The 19,282-nt window shown below is 42.7% G+C and overlaps 1 protein-coding gene across 1 annotated transcript; it reads left to right on the top strand.

The window, feature by feature from the left end:
• The first annotated feature begins 13,606 nt into the window (after positions 1-13,606).
• On the top strand, positions 13,607-14,998 carry LOC124670412 (scarecrow-like protein 32). The gene has a single exon (XM_047206921.1). It carries the CDS (start codon positions 13,607-13,609, stop codon positions 14,996-14,998), a length of 1,392 nt encoding a protein of 463 aa, XP_047062877.1.
• Positions 14,999-19,282: the final 4,284 nt, after the last annotated feature.

The raw sequence follows: 19,282 nt of genomic DNA, 5'->3' as shown, positions 1-19,282 counted from the left end.
AGGAAGCGAGGATTAAATCATGTGCTAGAGCTTTTTAAGTTTTGAAATCATATAGAGAGCATACAAATAAAGTTTTGAGAGGTGTTTGTTGTTGTCAACGAATGGTAGTGGGCACTCTAACCCCCTTGTCAAACAGACCTTCAAAGAGCGGCTCCCATGAAGGACGTTATCTCTACCAGCAAGGTAGATCATCCCTCTTCTCTTTTGTTTACACATGTATTTTAGTTTTATTTATAAATGACACTCCTCCCAACCTTTTGCTTTCACAAACCGTGGCTAATCGAATCCTCGGGTGCCTTCCAACATTTCACATACCATGAAGAAGTGTCTATTTGCAAAATTAAGTTGCTTACTGATGAATCAGGGCAAAACATGTGAAGAGAATTATTAGTTAAGGTTAATTAATTGGGGCTGGGAACCCCGTTGCGAGCTCTTTTTGCAAAATTATTGGATAAGAGGATGAGCCACTAGTCCATTGGTGAAATCTGCCCAACAAGATTGAAAGATAAAACACGACATACTTTCTCATGAGCTATAAAACATTGACACAAATAAGGAGATAATAACTTTTGAATTGTTTAAAGGTAGCACATGAAGTATTTACTTGGAATGGCAGAAAAATACCACATAGTAGGTAGTTATGGTGGACACAAATGTCATAGGTTTGGGCTCAAGGTTTTGGATGCACGAGAAGCATTCCCTCTCAGTACAAGGCTTTGGCTAGCAAGGTTGTTTGAAGCAAACACAAGTATGAACCGGTACAACAAAACTTACATAAGAACATATTGCAAGCATTATAAGACTCTACACTGTCTTCCTTGTTGCTCAAACACTTTTACCAGAAAATATCTAGACCTTAGAGAGACCAATCATGCAAACCAAATTTCAACAAGCTCTACGGTAGTTTTCCACTAATAGGTTTAAACTACATGATGCAAGAGCTTAAACATGATCTACTTGAGAGCTCAAAACAATTGCCAAGTATCAAATTATTCAAGACAATATGACGCATTTTCTGTTTCCAACCAAATAACAATAAGTGTTGCGGTTTTCAGCTTTCGCCATGAATATTAAAATAAATTAAGAACACAAGTGTTCAAATGAAAAAGCGGAGCGTGTCTCTCTCCCACACAAGGATTGCTAGGATACGAATTTATTCAAACACAAACAAAAATAAAAACACACAGACGCTCCAAGTAAAGCACATAAGATGTGACGGAATAAAAATATAGTTTCACTAGAGGTGACCTAATAAGTTGTTGATGAAGAAGGGGATGCCTTGGGCATCCCCAAGCTTAGACGCTTGAGTCTTCTTGAAATATGCTTGGGTGACCCACGGGGGCATCCCCAAGCTTAGGCTCTTCACTCTTCTTGATCATATTATATCACCCTTCTCTCTTGACCCTTGAAAACTTCTACCACACCAAACTTCTCATAAACTTCATTAGAGGGGTTAGTACTCAAAAAAAACTTTAACCCACTTTAGTCCTGTAGTGACACATTGCAAGAACTCAATAAAACATTAGCTACAGCTCTCCACGTCTAGAAAGCCTTACTTAAAGTCCACAAGAGACAATGCAAAAAACAGAGACAGAATCTGTCAAAACAGAACAACCAGTAAACACGAATTTTTTAGAGGTACTTCCGTTGCTCAAATAAGAAAACTCGAAACTAATGAAAGTTGCGTACATATCTGAGGAGCACGCATGAAATTTTGCAGAATTTTTAGAGTCTCCTACAGAGAGATCTAGTCAAATTCGTGACAGCTAAAAATCTGTTTCTGCGCAGAAATCCAAATCAAGTATCAACTTTCTATTAGAGACTTTACTTGGCACAATAATGCAATAAACATGATAAGGAGAGGTTGCTACAGTATTAACAACTTCCAAGACACAACAAAACAGTAGCAAAATAAAAACATGGGTTATCTCCCAAGAAGTGCTTTCTTTATAGTCATTAAGATGGGCTCAGTAGATTTTAATGATGCTCACATGGAAAATAGGAAATGAAGCAAAAGGAGCATCAAAAAGAAAATTCAAAACACATTTAAGTCTAACCCTCTTCCTATGCATAGGAATCTTGTACACAAATAAATTCATGAAGAACAAAGTGACAAGCATTGGAAGATAAAACACGAGTAACTTCAAAATTTTCAGCATGTAGAGAGGTGTTTTAGTACCATGCAAATTTCTACAACCATATTTTCCTCTCTCATAATAATTTTCAGTAGAATCATGAACAAACTCAACAATATAACTATCACATACATCATGCTTTTCATGATCCACAAACACATAATTTTTATCAAGCTCAAAAATAATGGGATTAAAACTTTCAAACCCACTTTTATCAATAATATAACAAGATGATTGATCAATCTCAAAAGATATGGGACTCCTAGATAAAGTCAAGACCTCTCCAATCCCATTTTCATTAGTAGTACAATTAATATTATCAAGTAACATAGGACCATCATCTAGAGATTTATCATAAACATTTGCTAAGCAAAACTCTTTAGTACCATGTATTCCGACATCCGGCACAAACAAAGCATTATCATAAGATTTATTAAAATAGCATGGATTATCATAGATAACAGTAGCATAATTATTCTCACAAGTTTTACTCATATGGAATATTTCAAGAGAATTCACAGGAACATAACATTCATCCTCCTTTGGTAAGCATGGAGGACAATCAGATAGTGTAAGAGATAAAGAGTTACTCTCGTTAGAAGGTTGGCATGGGTAGCTAATCCATTCTTCCTCCTTTTGTTCATCACTCTCCTCTTTTTCATCCAATGTGCTTTCAGGTTCATCAATTTCTTCTTTCACAGGTTCCTGCAAATTGTGAGTGCATTCCTGTGCATGAATGAGTCTCTCTTTATAATCAATGATATAAGGATTATTGCTATAATGTTCTATGCAAAAATCAAGGATAGAAGAGACATAATCTTTAAGGTCCTTACAAGCAACACAGGTTTCATAATTTTTAGACATGAAGGATTCTATTTCAGAATCTCCCATAAATAAAACAAATTGTTCTACTTCTTCGAACCTAAGATGAATATAGTTATTCCACTGATAGTTCATAATTAAAACTTCTTCACTAAAGCCACATTGGAATTTAAGATGTTTAGTATCCTGTTTAGAGCAACAATTTATATCATGGCGTTTAAGCAAGATTTTAGCAATTGTTTTCAATTTTTCTATCACGGCACTCATGACTTTACCCTTTCTTGACTCTCTATAATTCATATATAATTCAATAAGCTCCAAATAGGTGATGCGTGCAGTTGACACACGTCCGTTGGGAACCCCAAGAGGAAGGTGTGATGCAGACAGTAGCAAGTTTTCCCTCAGAAAGAAACCAAGGTTTATCGAACCAGGAGGAGCCAAGAAGCACGTTGAAGGTTGATGGCGGCGGGATGTAGTGCGGCGCAACACCGGAGATTCCGGCGCCAACGTGGAACCTGCACAACACAACCAAAGTACTTTGCCCCAACGAAACGGTGAGGTTGTCAATCTCACCGGCTTGCTCGTAACAAAGGATTAACCGTATTGTGTGGAAGATGATTGTTTGCGAGAAAACAAGTAAAGAACAATTGCGATAGATTGTATTTCGGATGTAAAGAATAGGACCGGGGTCCACGGTTCACTAGAGGTGTCTCTCCCATAAGATAAAAGCATGTTGGGTGAACAAATTACGATCGGGCAATTGACAAATAGAGAGGGCATAACAATGCACATACATGACATGATAAATATAGTGAGATTTAATTGGGCATTACGACAAAGTACATAGACCGCTATCCGAGCATGCATCTATGCCTAAAAAGTCCACCTTCGGGTTATCGTCCGAACCCCTTCCGGTATTAAGTTGCAAAACAACGAGACAATTGCATTAAGTATGGTACGTAATGTAATCAATAACTACATCCTCGGACATAGCATCAATATTTTATCCCTAGTGGCAACGAGCACATCCATAACCTTAGGGGTTTCGTCACTCCCCAGATTCACGGAGACATGAACCCACTATCGAGCATAAATACTCCCTCTTGGAGTTAAGAGCGAAAACTTGGCCGAGCCTCTACTAATAACGGAGAGCATGCAAGATCTTAAACAACACATAGGTAATAACTTGATAATTAACATGACATAGTATTCTCTATCCATCGGATCCCGACAAACACAACATATAGTATTACAGATAGATGATCTTGATCATGTTAGGCAGCTCACAAGATCCAACAATGAAGCACAATGAGGAGAAGACAACCATCTAGCTACTGCTATGGACCCATAGTCCAGGGGTGAACTACTCACTCATCACTCCGGAGGCGACCATGGCGGTGAAGAGTCCTCCGGGAGATGAATCCCCTCTCCGGCAGGGTGCCGGAGGAGATCTCCGAATCCCCCGAGATGGGATTGGCGGCGGCGGCGTCTCGATGAGGTTTTCCGTATCGTGGCTCTCGGTACTGGGGCTTTCGCGACGGAGGCTTTAAGTAGGCGGAAGGGCAACGCGGGGGGCCACACGAGGGCCCCACACGCCAGGGCCGCGCGGCCTAGGGCTGGGCCGCGCCGCCCTAGTGTGGCGGCGCCTCGTGGCCCCACTTCGACTCCCCTTCGGTCTTCTGGAAGCTTCGTGGCAAAATAGGACCCTGGGCGTTGATTTCGTCCAATTCCGAGAATATTTCGTTACTAGGATTTCGAAACCAAAAACAGCAGAAAACAAGAATCGGCTCTTCGGCATCTTGTTAATAGGTTAGTTCCGGAAAATGCACGAATATGACATAAAGTGTGCATAAAACATGTAGATATCATCAATAATGTGGCATGGAACATAAGAAATTATCGATACGTCGGAGACGTATCGGCATCCCCAAGCTTAGTTCTGCTCGTCCCGAGCGGGTAAAACGATAACAAAGATAATTTCTGAAGTGACATGCCATCATAACCTTGATCATACTATTTGTAAACATATGTAATGAATGCAGCGATCAAAACAATGGTAATGACATGAGTAAACAAGTGAATCATAAAACAAAGACTTTTCATGAATAGTACTTCAAGACAAGCATCAATAAGTCTTGCATAAGAGTTAACTCATAAAGCAATAAATCAAAGTAAAGGTATTGAAGCAACACAAAGGAAGATTAAGTTTCAGCGGTTGCTTTCAACTTATAACATGTGTATCTCATGGATAATTGTCAACATAGAGTAATATAACAAGTGCAATATGCAAGTATGTAGGAATCAATGCACAGTTCACACAAGTGTTTGGTTCTTGAGGTGGAGAGAAATAGGTGAACTGACTCAACATAAAAGTAAAAAAGAATGGTCCTTCAATGAGGAATGCATCGATTGCTATATTTGTGCTAGAGCTTTTATTTTGAAAACATGAAACAATTTTGTCAACGGTAGTAATAAAGCATATGAGTTATGTAAATTATATCTTACAAGTTGCAAGCCTCATGCATAGTATACTAATAGTGCCCGCACCTTGTCCTAATTAGCTTGGACTACCGGATCATCGCAATACACATGTTTTAACCAAGTGTCACAATGGGGTACCTCCATGCCGCCTCGTACAAAGGTCTAAGGAGAAAGCTCGCATTTTGGATTTCTCTCTTTTGATTATTCTCAACTTAGACATCCATACCGGGACAACATGGACAACAGATAATGGACTCCTCTTTAATGCATAAGCATGTGGCAACAATTATTATTCTCATATGAGATTGAGGATATATGTCCAAAACTGAAACTTCCACCATGGATCATGGCTTTAGTTAGCGGCCTAATGTTCTTCTCTAACAATATGCATGCTCCAACCATTAAGGTGGTAGATCTCTCTTACTTCAGACAAGACGGACATGCATAGCAACTCACATGATATTCAACATAGGGTAGTTGATGGCGTCCCCAGAAACATGGTTATCGCACAACAAGCAACTTAATAAGAGATAAAGTGCATAAGTACATATTCAATACCACAATAGTTTTTAAGATATTTGTCCCATGAGCTATATATTGTAAAGGCGAATGATGGAAATTTTAAAGGTAGCACTCAAGCAATTTACTTTGGAATGGCGGAGAAATACCATGTAGTAGGTAGGTATGGTGGACACAAATGGCATAGTGGTTGGCTCAAGGATTTTGGATGCATGAGAAGTATTCCCTCTCGATACAAGGTTTAGGCTAGCAAGGTTTATTTGAAACAAACACAAGGATGAACGGTGCAGCAAAACTCACATAAAAGACATATTGTAAACATTATAAGACTCTACACCGTCTTCCTTGTTGTTCAAAACTCAATACTAGAAATTATCTAGACTTTAGAGAGACCAAATATGCAAACCAAATTAGCAAGCTCTAAGTGTTTCTTCATTAATGGGTGCAAAGTATATGATGCAAGAGCTTAAACATGAGCACAACAATTGCCAAGTATCAAATTATCCAAGACATTTTAGAATTACTACATGTAGCATTTTCCAATTCCAACCATATAACAATTTAACGAAGAAGAAACTTCGCCATGAATACTATGAGTAAAGCCTAAGGACATACTTGTCCACATGCAACAGCGGAGCGTGTCTCTCTCCCATACAGAGAATGCTAGGATCCATTTTATTCAAACAAAAAGAAAAACAAAAACAAACCGACGCTCCAAGCAAAGCACATAAGATGTGACGGAATAAAAATATAGTTTCAGGGGAGGAACCTGATAATGTTGTCGATGAAGAAGGGGATGCCTTGGGCATCCCCAAGCTTAGACGCTTGAGTCTTCTTAGAATATGCAGGGGTGAACCACCGGGGCATCCCCAAGCTTAGAGCTTTCACTCTCCTTGATCATATTGCATCATACTCCTCTCTTGATCCTTGAAAACTTCCTCCACACCAAACTCGAAACAACTCATTAGAGGGTTAATGGACAATAAAAATTAACATGTTGAGAGGTGACACAATCATTCTTAACACTTCTGGACATTGCATAAAGCTACTGGACATTAATGGATCAAAGAAACTCATCCAACATAGCAAAAGAGGCAATGCGAAATAAAAGGCAGAATCTGTCAAAACAGAACAGTCCGTAAAGATGGATTTTATTGAGGCACCAGACTTGCTCAAATGAAAATGCCCAAATTAAATGAAAGTTGCGTACATATCTGAGGATCACTCACGTAAATTTGCTTAATTTTCTGAGTTACCTACAGAGAATTAGGGCCAGATTCGTGACAGCAAAGAAATCTGTTTCTGCGCAGTAATCCAAATCTAGTATTCACTTTACTACCAAAGACTTTACTTGGCACAACAAAACACAAAACTAAGATAAGGAGAGGTTGCTACAGTAGTAAACAACTTCCAAGACTCAAATATAAAACAAAGTGCTGTAGTAAAAACATGGGTTGTCTCCCATAAGCGCTTTTCTTTAACGCCTTTCAGCTAGGCGCAGAAAGTGTATATCAAGTGTTATCGAGAGATGAAGCATTTTCAGCGGGGTTTGGAGTTTTCTCAACCATGCATAGTATATTGGATACATAAGTTTCAGCGGCTCCCTTTTCATTAGTCTTGGGCTTGCTATTCTCATCAAACAAATTTTCAGGAACAAGCCAAGCATAGTTATTTTCTAGCGCTTCATTCATTGCTAGGAGCTTACATGGTATTGGTGCTTTAATCTCCCTACCATCATTAATGTTATTAGTGTACCTTACTCTCTCCATGTCCATCTTTTCAAGGATACTAGCAAAATTGGTATAAGAACCAAACATCTTATATTTACTAAAGACCTTTCTAGCCTCTCTTGCTAAACCACCAAATTCTCTAAGAAGGGTTTCTAAAACAAAATCTTTCTTTTCCCCTTCTTCCATATCACCGAGTGTAAGAAACATGTGTTGGATTATAGGATTGAGATTAACAAATTTAGTTTCCAACATGCGAACTAAAGCAACGAGCAGCAATTTCATAAGTAGGAGCAAGTTCTACCAAGTGTCTATCTTCAAAATCTTCAACGGTACTAACATGATTGAAAAATTCTTCTATATTGTTTCTCCCAACTATAGACCCACGTCCTACCGGTATGTCTTTTACGGTAAAATTAAAAGGAAACATGTTGAAATAAGTAAAGCAAATGCAAGTAACTAATTTTTTGTGTTTTTAATATAGAGTGCAAGACAGTAAATAAAGCTAGCAACTAATTTTTTTGTGTTTTGATATAATGCAGCAAACAAAGTAGTAAATAAAATAAAGCAAGACAAAAACAAAGTAAAGAGATTGGGAAGTGGAGACTCCTCTTGCAGCGTGTCTTGATCTCCCCGGCAACGGTGCCAGAAAACAGTCTTGATGCGTGCAGTTGACACACGTCCGTTGGGAACCCCAAGAGGAAGGTGTGATGCAGAAAGTAGCAAGTTTTCCCTCAGAAAGAAACCAAGGTTTATCGAACCAGGAGGAGCCAAGAAGCACGTTGAAGGTTGATGGCGGCGGGATGTAGTGCGGCGCAACACCAGAGATTCCGGCGCCAACGTGGAACCCGCACAACACAACCAAAGTACTTTGCCCCAACGAAACAGTGAGGTTGTCAATCTCACCGGCTTGCTGTAACAAAGGATTAACCGTATTGTGTGGAAGATGATTGTTTGCGTAAAACAAGAAAGAACAATTGCAGTAGATTGTATTTCAGATGTAAAGAATAGGACCGGGGTCCACAGTTCACTAGAGGTGTCTCTCCCATAAGATAAAAGCATGTTGGGTGAACAAATTACAGTCGGGCAATTGACAAATAGAGAGGGCATAACAATGCACATACATGACATGATAAATATAGTGAGATTTAATTGGGCATTACGACAAAGTACATAGACCGCTATCCAGCATGCATCTATGCCTAAAAAGTCCACCTTCAGGTTATCGTCCGAACCCCTTCCAGTATTAAGTTGCAAAACAACAGACAATTGCATTAAGTATGGTGTGTAATGTAATCAATAACTACATCCTCGGACATAACATCAATATTTTATCCCTAGTGGCAACAGCACATCCATAACCTTAGGGGTTTCTGTCACTCCCCGCATTCACTGGAGACATGAACCCACTATCGAGCATAAATACTCCCTCTTGGAGTTAAGAGCGAAAACTTGGCCGAGCCTCTACTAATAACGGAGAGCATGCAAGATCTTAAACAACACATAGGTAATAACTTGATAATTAACATGACATAGTATTCTCTATCCATCGGATCCCGACAAACACAACATATAGTATTACAGATAGATGATCTTGATCATGTTAGGCAGCTCACAAGATCCAACAATGAAGCACAATGAGGAGAAGACAACCATCTAGCTACTGCTATGGACCCATAGTCCAGGGGTGAACTACTCACTCATCACTCCGGAGGCGACCATGGCGGTGAAGAGTCCTCCGGGAGATGAATCCCCTCTCCGGCGGGGTGCCGGAGGAGATCTCCGAATCCCCCGAGATGGGATTGGCGGCGGCGGCGTCTCGATAAGGTTTTCCGTATCGTGGCTCTCGATACTGGGGGTTTCGCGACGGAGGCTTTAAGTAGGCGGAAGGGCAACGCGGGGGGCCACACGAGGGCCCCACACGCCAGGGCCGCGCGGCCTAGGGCTGGGCTGCGCCGCCCTAGTGTGGCGGCGCCTCGTGGCCCCACTTCGACTCCCCTTCGGTCTTCTGGAAGCTTCGTGGCAAAATAGGACCCTGGGCGTTGATTTCGTCCAATTCCGAGAATATTTCGTTACTAGGATTTCTGAAACCAAAAACAGCGAGAAACACAGAATCGGCTCTTCGGCATCTTGTTAATAGGTTAGTTCCAGAAAATGCACGAATATGACATAAAGTGTGCATAAAACATGTAGATATCATCAATAATGTGGCATGGAACATAAGAAATTATCGATACGTCGGAGACGTATCAATAGGTTGTGGGTTCTTCCATAACAACAGTTTTTATTTTTTCAGCTTTTCAAATTTTTATGGATTTTCGGGTATATAGGGAAAATAAAACAAGACAAAAACAAACTAGACAAAAGTAAACTAAGCAAAATAATACTAGACATAAATAAACTAAGCACAAATAAACTAGACAAAAGTAAACTAGCAAAACAAAATAAAATAAAAACAGAGAGAGAGGTAGAGTGTACTCCCCAGGTGAACTTATGAATAGAGCTATGCCTCCCCGGCAACGGCGCCAGAAAATAGTCTTGATGACCCACAAGTATAGGGGATCGCAACAGTCTTCGAGGGAAGTAAAACCCAATTTATTGATTCGACGCAAGGGGAGACAAAGAATACTTATAAGCCTTAACAACTGAGTTGTCAATTCAGCTGCACCTAGAAAAGAACTAGTAACAGGGATGATGTGAAAGCAGCAGTAATATGAGAGCAATAGTAACAGTAACACAGCAGCAGTAGATGTAACACAGAGGTAATGGCACCAGAAAATAGTTGATACTACTTCTAATGACATATAGGACCGAGTGAATATTTGATGATGAAATATGGACCGGGGTTCCCAGCTATCTACACTAGTGGTAACTCTCCAATAACAAGTGACAAGTGTTGGGTGAACAAATTACAGTTGGACAATTGATAGGATTGAAATAGCATTAAGATAGAACATCAAGTTTACTAATCATGTAGGCATATTTTCCATATATAGTCATACGTGCTCGCAATGAGAAACTTGCATAACATCTTTTGTCCTACCAGCCGGTGGCAGCCGGGCCTCAAAGGAATCTACTGGTAATTAAGGTACTCCTTTTAATAGAGCACCGGAGCAAAGCATTAACACTTGGTGAAAACATGTGATCCTCATATCTAAGCCATCCCCTCCAGCTTATCCCGACTTGCTCGTCACTCCGGGGCCTCGGGTTCCGGACATAGACATGTGCAAACAACTTGTAGATACAATCTAAGCAATAATTATAGAGCTTAAATCTAAGATCATGCCACTCGTGCACTAGTGACAAGCATTAAACACAACAAGATTGCAGCAACAATAACTTCACAAACTTTATAGATAGACCGATCATAATGTAACAATTCATCGGATCCCAACAAACACAACACCGATTACATCGGATGGATCTCAATCGTGTAAGGCAGCTCATGAGATCATTGTATTGAAGTACATGGGAGAGAGAGTACCAACTAGCTACTGCTAGAACCCGTAGTCCATGGGGGAACTACTCACGGAGCATGATGGAGGCGGTGGCGTCGATGGAGAAGCCTTCCGGGGGCACTTCCCGTCCCGGCGGCGTGCCGGAACAGAGATTCTGTCCCCCGAAACGGAGTTTCGCGATGGCGGCGGCGCCCCTGGAGTCTTTCTGGAATATGATTGATTTATATAGGGTTTTCGCGTCGCGGGGAATATATAGGCGAAAGGGCGGCGCGAGGGGGTGCCCGGGGGGGCCCACCCCATAGCTGGGCGCGCCCCCCCTCTTGGCCGCGCCGCCAGGTGGTGTGGGGCCCCCTTGGCTCCTCTCCGTCTCTCCTTCGGTGTTCTGGGTCCGTCTCGGTAAAATAGGAGGTTTGGTTTTTGTTTCGTCGAATTCCGAGAATATTGCCCGAACAACTTTTCTGGAACCAAAAACAGCAGAAAACAGGAACTGGCACCTTGGCATCTCGTTAATAGGTTAGTGCCGGAAAATGCATAAAATCATTATAAAGTGTGAGCAAAACATGTAGGTATTGTCATAAAATTAGCATGGAACATCAGAAATTATACATACGTTGGAGACGTATCACCCCTCCTAGTGAACTCCCATTCGATCCATTCTCATTAGGGTTTTCAATAGCTATCGGAAATGGATGATGAGGAAGATGAGCACCAGCCATACAAGCATCCCTAAAAGTAATATAAATTACAAATATGTTTTTCGACCACCTAGCGATGACTACAAACACTAGCGCGAGCTGAAGCTGGGCAAAGTTTGTCGTAATAGAGTTTGTTGTAGTAGTTAGACGAAAAGTCGTCGTGCTAAGGCCCCACAGGACCAACGCACCACGACAGCAACCATTGCCAATGATGACAATCGTAGATTGGAAGAGAGTGACCCGAAACCACATCAACGAGCACGAAAACTAACCGGATCCAAGGAGACCTACCGAACACACGACTCCACGCGCCCTCCGCCGGCACTAGACGCCTCCCAATCACTTGGCCTCATGTACATGTTTACATGATGAGGGATGATAATAGATAGGACATTGACAAAATTAGTACTTCCTCCGATCCATAATACTAATGTATCTAGACACATACGATTCAGCGATAAGTATCGCGGATCGGAGAAAGTAGTGTAAATTAACCTTGCAGTTGCAGTGCCCAAATTTCCCTTCCATTAAGGCCAAGTATAAACAAAGGCACACGATCGAGGATGACACATCACGCATGCATCATCCCATTCTCTTACTTAGATAATGCAATTGTAATATTTTGCAAGAACAAACGAAATTCTCTAAGCGGAAGTGGAACTACTGTACATGCAGACACAACTGTCATCTATCAATGGTGTTGGGTCTACTCGAGCAGCATCTCCACCAGGCGTATGCAGAGAATTCTTCGGTCGGATTGTTTTTTCAGCGGTTGGGCGTGCAAGTTTAAATCAAAACAAAGAGTCCTTTTCAGCTTCCAAACAATGTGAGTATTAAATAGAAATCGCCCTTCTAATTCGTACTGATAAACTACTTCTGCCTTGTCGCGTGTGGGACCTGCCCGGTCCCAAACTGACCAAGGCACTCTAAAATTCTCTCTTTTGCACTTGGTAATTAATCACATTGCCAGGTATACTAGACCTAGCTATTAGATTACTGTGGCATGGTTATCCTGATAATTACAGTTGACTAAATAAGGCAGCCCATCCAGAACAATCCAACAAAGCACCACAAAATTCCGTCTACAATTATCGACCTTGTGACAGGTAAACCTTCTTCCCTCCCCTACCTTACCCCCTTTCCCCTAGCTCCCCTTCCTCTCGTTCTCTCGCTCACCATTTCTCCCCTAGATCAGAAGGAACAAAATTTCCCAGCTTTTCACACCTGAATGCAAATACCAGCTGCTAGCTAGTCGTAATTAAGCATGCATGAACATGTGCTTGTCAATCATGCATCTGGATGCCTTCTAGCTACTTAGTTTTGCATATAATAGTGATGTTAGATCTCGATCCTCTCCTTGAACCTTGATGGTACGTACATAGTAGAGCAAAGATTTTAATTTCATTTCTTACATCCCCAGCTCCCAGATCGTTTCTAGCTAGATACAAATCATCAGCTCCATCTGCTCCACCAGTACTGAAATATTCCTTGTACTTGATGAATCAATCAGCCTCTCCATTCTCCCTTGGTTTTCCCCTTTGATTCCCGTTCCCAAAGTTCTAATTGGAGGCAGGACAGCACGTGTATGTGTAGGCTGTTGTAGTGCACAGCGCTCTATATATGCTTTGTACAAGCACCAAATCCGCTCCTCAAACTGCTCGACGTGTACTAGCAGCTCTGCCTCCTTGCTCTTTTCTAATCATCGCTGCAGCTAGCGTCGCAAATTTGTTCCCTTCCATTCCCCCCACCCACCTCGCATCACCCCCTACATGATGCAGTTCACTCATGCTGCAGTAACTGCACCGCCTCTCCACCCTAATGGCGCACACGGACTAGGGTTAGGGCTCTTCCTTGACGTCGGAGCGCCGAGGGCACGGCCGTGGCCAGCCGGGGGCTTCGCGTCGACGCCGCCACCACTTCAGACGTCGTCCAAGATCTCTCTGGGTAACCTCAACAGCGCCGGGTGCATGGAGCAGCTACTGGTGCACTGCGCCAACGCCATCGAGGCCAACGACGCCACGCTCACGCAGCAGATCCTGTGGGTGCTCAACAACATCGCCCCCGCCGACGGGGACTCCAACCAGCGGCTCACGGCGGCGTTCCTCTGCGCGCTCGTCACGCGCGCGTCCAGGACGGGGGCGTGCAAGGCGGTCACAGCGGCCGTGGCCGCCGCGGTTGAGTCGGCCGCGCTCCACGTGCACCGCTTCACGGCCGTCGAGCTGGCCAGCTTCGTCGACCTCACGCCGTGGCACCGGTTCGGCTACATGGCGGCCAACGCCGCCATCCTCGACGCGGTCGAGGGCTTCCCCGTCGTGCACGTCGTCGACCTCAGCACGACGCACTGCATGCAGATCCCGACGCTCATCGACATGCTCGCCAGCCGGGCCGAGGGGCCCCCGATCCTCCGGCTCACCGTGGCCGACGTCGCCTCCTGCAGCAGCGCGCCGCCCCCGGTGCTCGACATGTCATACGACGAGCTCGGCGCGAAGCTGGTCAACTTCGCGCGGTCCCGCAACGTGTCCATGGACTTCCGAGTGGTGCCCACCTCACCGGTCGACGCGTTCAGTTCCTTGGTCGACCAGCTCCGGGTGCAGCAGCTGGTCTTGGACGGCACCGAGGCCCTCGTCTTCAACTGCCACATGCTTCTGCACACCGTGCCGGACGAGACGGCCGGGTCGGTGAGCCTCGCGCAGTCGGTCTCGCTCCGGACCATGCTCCTCAAGTCCCTCCGAGCCCTCGAGCCTGCCCTGGTCGTGGTGGCCGAGGAAGACGCCGACTTCACTGCGGGTGACGTGGTGGGGAGGCTTCGCGCGGCGTTCAACTTCATGTGGATCCCGTACGACGCCGTGGACACCTTCCTGCCCAAGGGGAGCGAGCAGCGGCGGTGGTACGAGGCGGAGGTCGGATGGAAGGTGGAGAACGTGCTGGCGCAGGAGGGGGTGGATAGGGTGGAGCGGCAGGAGGACAGGACGAGGTGGGGGCAGAGGATGCGCGGCGCGGGGTTCCGGCCGGTGGCATTCGGCGAGGAGGCGGCTGGGGAGGTGAGGACGATGCTTAATGAGCACGCGGCCGGGTGGGGGATGAAGCGGGAGGACGACGACCTCATGCTCACATGGAAGGGGCACAACGTTGTCTTCGCCTCGGCGTGGGCACCGTCGTGAGGTGGGGCGACGTGCGGATGGCAATACGGTTGGACAAGGTGAGTGGGTGTTTAGCCTGCATGCTACCATGGATAATGTGGTTAGGGTTGGATTGTGTGTATGTTCATGATATGAAAGATGATCTTGTTGAATTAGTTTTTACCAGCTAGCTGATCCATTGCAGAGAATTGGTCAGTTTGATCATTGTAATGATAATGCCTCTGAAACACACCCTAGGAGAAACAAGAAATGTAACCGTGGGATCATTGTCATACTTACAGCCAAATGTAGAAGATATCTTCATACTTACCTTTTAAATCTGACTTGATATGATGATTACGTCACACGCTGCTCTTCGCACAGTAGCTAGCACATCTAATCTTTCTCATATTTTGTTTGCTTCAGTTTCTGGACAGATCAAACAACCTCTTGTGCTGTTGAAGCTAAGCCAAATTCCCTTACTTTTATATCTGAACCTATGGTGTTTTTTTCATGTTAGATTTGCTAAACTACATGTACTTGAGTTTTCTTCCTAAGACATGTACACTTTGTGGATGCGCCATCCAATTACTTTGTTGAGAAGGTGCTTGATTTGCTCTAATTGCAAGTACACTTGCTAAATGTAGCCTAGACACACCATTTTTATTTTCTAACAAAATATATCCTTATTGTGTTAGCCGTGAAGAGATACAATCATAATCTACTGCATTATACTAGTATATGCTAATCTAGATGCAAAGATCGCAAGCGTTGTAGAAGAAAGGAACGCAGTGCACAAGGTGAGGAAGGATAGGGAGGCGCCAAGCGTTCAATGGTGCTCAAAGCCTAGGAAGGGGAAGGGGCGTAAGAAAGATATTGGGTATATGTTTTAGTGCTTGCCATGCTATTGGCAACTCGTCACACGCGCGAGCACAGGGCCATACATCAAACGATGCAAGAGGATAGGGTGTAATCTTCTTTTCAAAAAAAAAAAAAACTGCTAATGGCAACTCATCGCAGAGCACAAGAAATCACGACCTTTAGTTGTTTGGTTCGATATTATTCACAAGGACCTTCCAATCTTGCCATATTTGTTTGTGATAACTGTGTCTTCGTCTCCCAAGCATGCTGTATGTATAAGATCTGTTTGGTTGGGGAGCTACACTTGGGTCATCAGGTGGTAAAAGGATAGAAAAATTTATCTGATCCAAATTCATATAAAAAAGAGTTTAACTTCGAACGAGCGGAACAAGACAATTGCTGGAAGGCTTGGGCCGAGAGGTTCGGAGTTTGAATACATCTTGTAAGTCACCATTTAGGGTTGAATCGTTTCATTAAAGAACCCACAGCGTTGTGCAAACACTTCCCATATAGGAAATTTTATTGGCTGACGTTTGCGGTTTTTCCTCTCTTGTGTCTTATGCATGTGATTTATTTATTCTTCGTTCTTTTGATTGCCATGTTAATAGCATTACCCATATCAGCTCCAGTCCCCTCCCCTTCCCGAGACAGATAACTTGGATTGGATTAATATCGAGACTGAGTACAAAAATGGACGTTGTTATAGTGGGGAACCCCCAAAAATATAGATGGGTAACTAGCCCTTGGACTTTTGTGGACGAAACTAGGCGAAGTGCTCTAGATCCATGTGGGCTTGTTTTGGCTTGAAACCTTCAAATAATTATGTCCTCTTGCTAGGTCTTGGATCCTTTCATATAGCGATATGGCGCGAGTGGCCTGGTCTTTATATGTATGACTCAAACTCCTAACCAAGTATGAGTAGAAGTTGTTATCACCTTCCATTTCCCACAAGGCTTCCCTCAAAACCTAGGGTCTCAATATCAGAAAATCATATTTTGCTAAGTGTATGCCCTATTTTCCGAGTGTGTTTAGTTCGGAACTCGGCAAAAAGGCTATTTGGCGAGCATCAAATAGGAAAACACTCGGCAAGCAAACAACAATCAGCAATGATCCAAAAATAAAACTCAACAAACACATAAACTCGACAAATATCTTCAATAAAAAAACTCGGCAAAAGCCTACAATACACCCGGTAAATCACCTTATACTCGACAAACTGGGGGGACATGTGGCAACCGTGGTCGCACCTAACGGCGCCATATCGGGGTTGGGTTTTGCCATGACACAGCTAAGGCACTCGACAAAGGCCACTTTTTTTCTATTTCTCTCTTTTCTCCATTTTCACTATAAACTTCATTATAATGTGATTAAAAATATAACAGAGTTGCATCTTGGCATTTCAAATAATGTTGCCAAATGAATTTTTCAATTTTTGTATAAACAATATTTTTATTTTATAATTACTAAAACATGTTTCTTTTTGTGAATCAAGTATAAAAATACGGTGCGAGAAGGTATCACTCCTATTTCAAGAAATACAAGACCACATTTTATGAACAATTCACGTACCATGTGGTAGGTCATGACCTTTAACCATGGCATAGTTGCCGGAACAAGCCTATATTGCGTACATGTGTGTGATGCAAGCAATGTTGACTTTGTTAGTTTTCATTTTCGTTGGCTGAAAAATGCATTTTTATTTTGTATACCTACTATAACATTGTTACAATACAAGGAGCCTAAAATCCTAGTCTCTCTTGTATACTCTCTTATTTTTTACAATCAATACCATAATATATTTATTGTAGTAAATGCTAAATGATAGAGATATATGAGTTGTCTCCAGCGATTACAAAATAATGTCTAAAAGAAACTAGGAAATCTCTTGAGGTTTTCAAACTCTTTCATCTTCAAACACAAAATCTTATACTTTTGTAAAGGCAGCCGTAGAATAATAAACATAGATGCTAAACTATAAACCTGTAAATAACAACGAGTATTCTACGATAATTTTAAGCCATAATGCTAAAGCTATGTGCACGACAAAGTTAGTAAAGTAATTAATCAACATCATCAAGCAGAGTATGACCACCAATATTACAAGGTAAAGCAACGGAACAGCCTCGTCAACATCGCTGAGAGCGGAGAGTGCCAATTATACCTACTGTAACATGGTAAAGCTTTTTGTAAAAAAAAATTGAGCATCATCCCCACCTTTATAGACTTCAGGAATTATAGGGATGTTCACACCCTCAGGTGGATTTAAAAATAAAAATAAAAGGCCAAGCTCATTGTACACCGCATATCTTGCCATGCTATGGGCCTCCTGGTTCGTGATATGCGTCCGAAAGCAATTGAGAACTCCTAAAACTCACTTTTCCTGGCCTTTATCTTGTCAATTATGCGAGCATAAACTCCTCTAGCCCCCTCTTAAAAACTGCAGGCAAACGGCAGGAAAGCAGTCGCTTGCTACCTGCACTCTTGGCGCAAAGATATCAGCTGGTAATGATTCGGCGTAGATCTTCAGAAATTCAATACAGATTACGGGTGCATAAAAATCTGTTGTGCGGAAACACATTTTAAAATGTTAAAAGGTTTTAAAATAAAATTGTATTCGTACATCTAAACATCCTATGTTCGTACACAAGTTCTCAGAAATAAATATTTGTATCCCATGTAAAAAAATGATGCTCTAACATGATAATTCAACATTTACATAGGTCACATAAAATACTTTTGTCCCCGGAAACTTATGTACAAACATAGAAGGTCTGGATGTACACAAATAATTTTATCTCAGAAGTTTTTGATATTTTAAAATTTTATTTTTTATGTATTTTTGATAATGGGTTCATATACCTATACGAGTCAAAAGCCATGTCATGTCTTGCTACTTACTTTCTTCTGAATCTCCTCGGTCCTCAACGCTTCCTAGGTCGGCCAAAAAACTTTGGATAAATGCATAGGCAATTTGAATTGGTATCTGCTTGTGGGCTGTAGCCACCGTTATTTTACATGGGCCTGTGTTGTCCAGTTAGGATTTAGGAAGGCGTGTTTACTCTATGGCCCGTAACGATACTGTCCCAGGAATGGGCCAGGCCAGAGACTGCCCGGGCCCCGAAATTATAGCTTGTCCTTTTTGTTTTTCTGACGGTAGATTGCCATAACGCCGTGCTTAAACACTCTGACGGTAGCGTGCTTCGTTGACCCCCATTGGCTGAAACACTCTGAACTGACAGACAGGTGCTGAGGTACACGGCCTGGTGTCTCAGCACTAATGGATTATGCAAACACACAAGCACTAGAGTACACGCGTTTATATTTCGGTCCCTTACAAATATCTAGGAGCAGTGGTTCAGTACTTGCATCACGCCGCTGAACCGTCGACTAATTCTGCCTGTGGATCGATGCTGCTAGCTAAAAGATGGACACCCAGTAGTGCTGCGCAGTGCACATATTGGACAG

This window comes from Lolium rigidum, chromosome 7 (assembly GCF_022539505.1).
Source record: "Lolium rigidum isolate FL_2022 chromosome 7, APGP_CSIRO_Lrig_0.1, whole genome shotgun sequence".
NCBI lineage: Eukaryota > Viridiplantae > Streptophyta > Magnoliopsida > Poales > Poaceae > Lolium > Lolium rigidum.
This window is presented reverse-complemented; position numbering and strand designations above follow the sequence as displayed.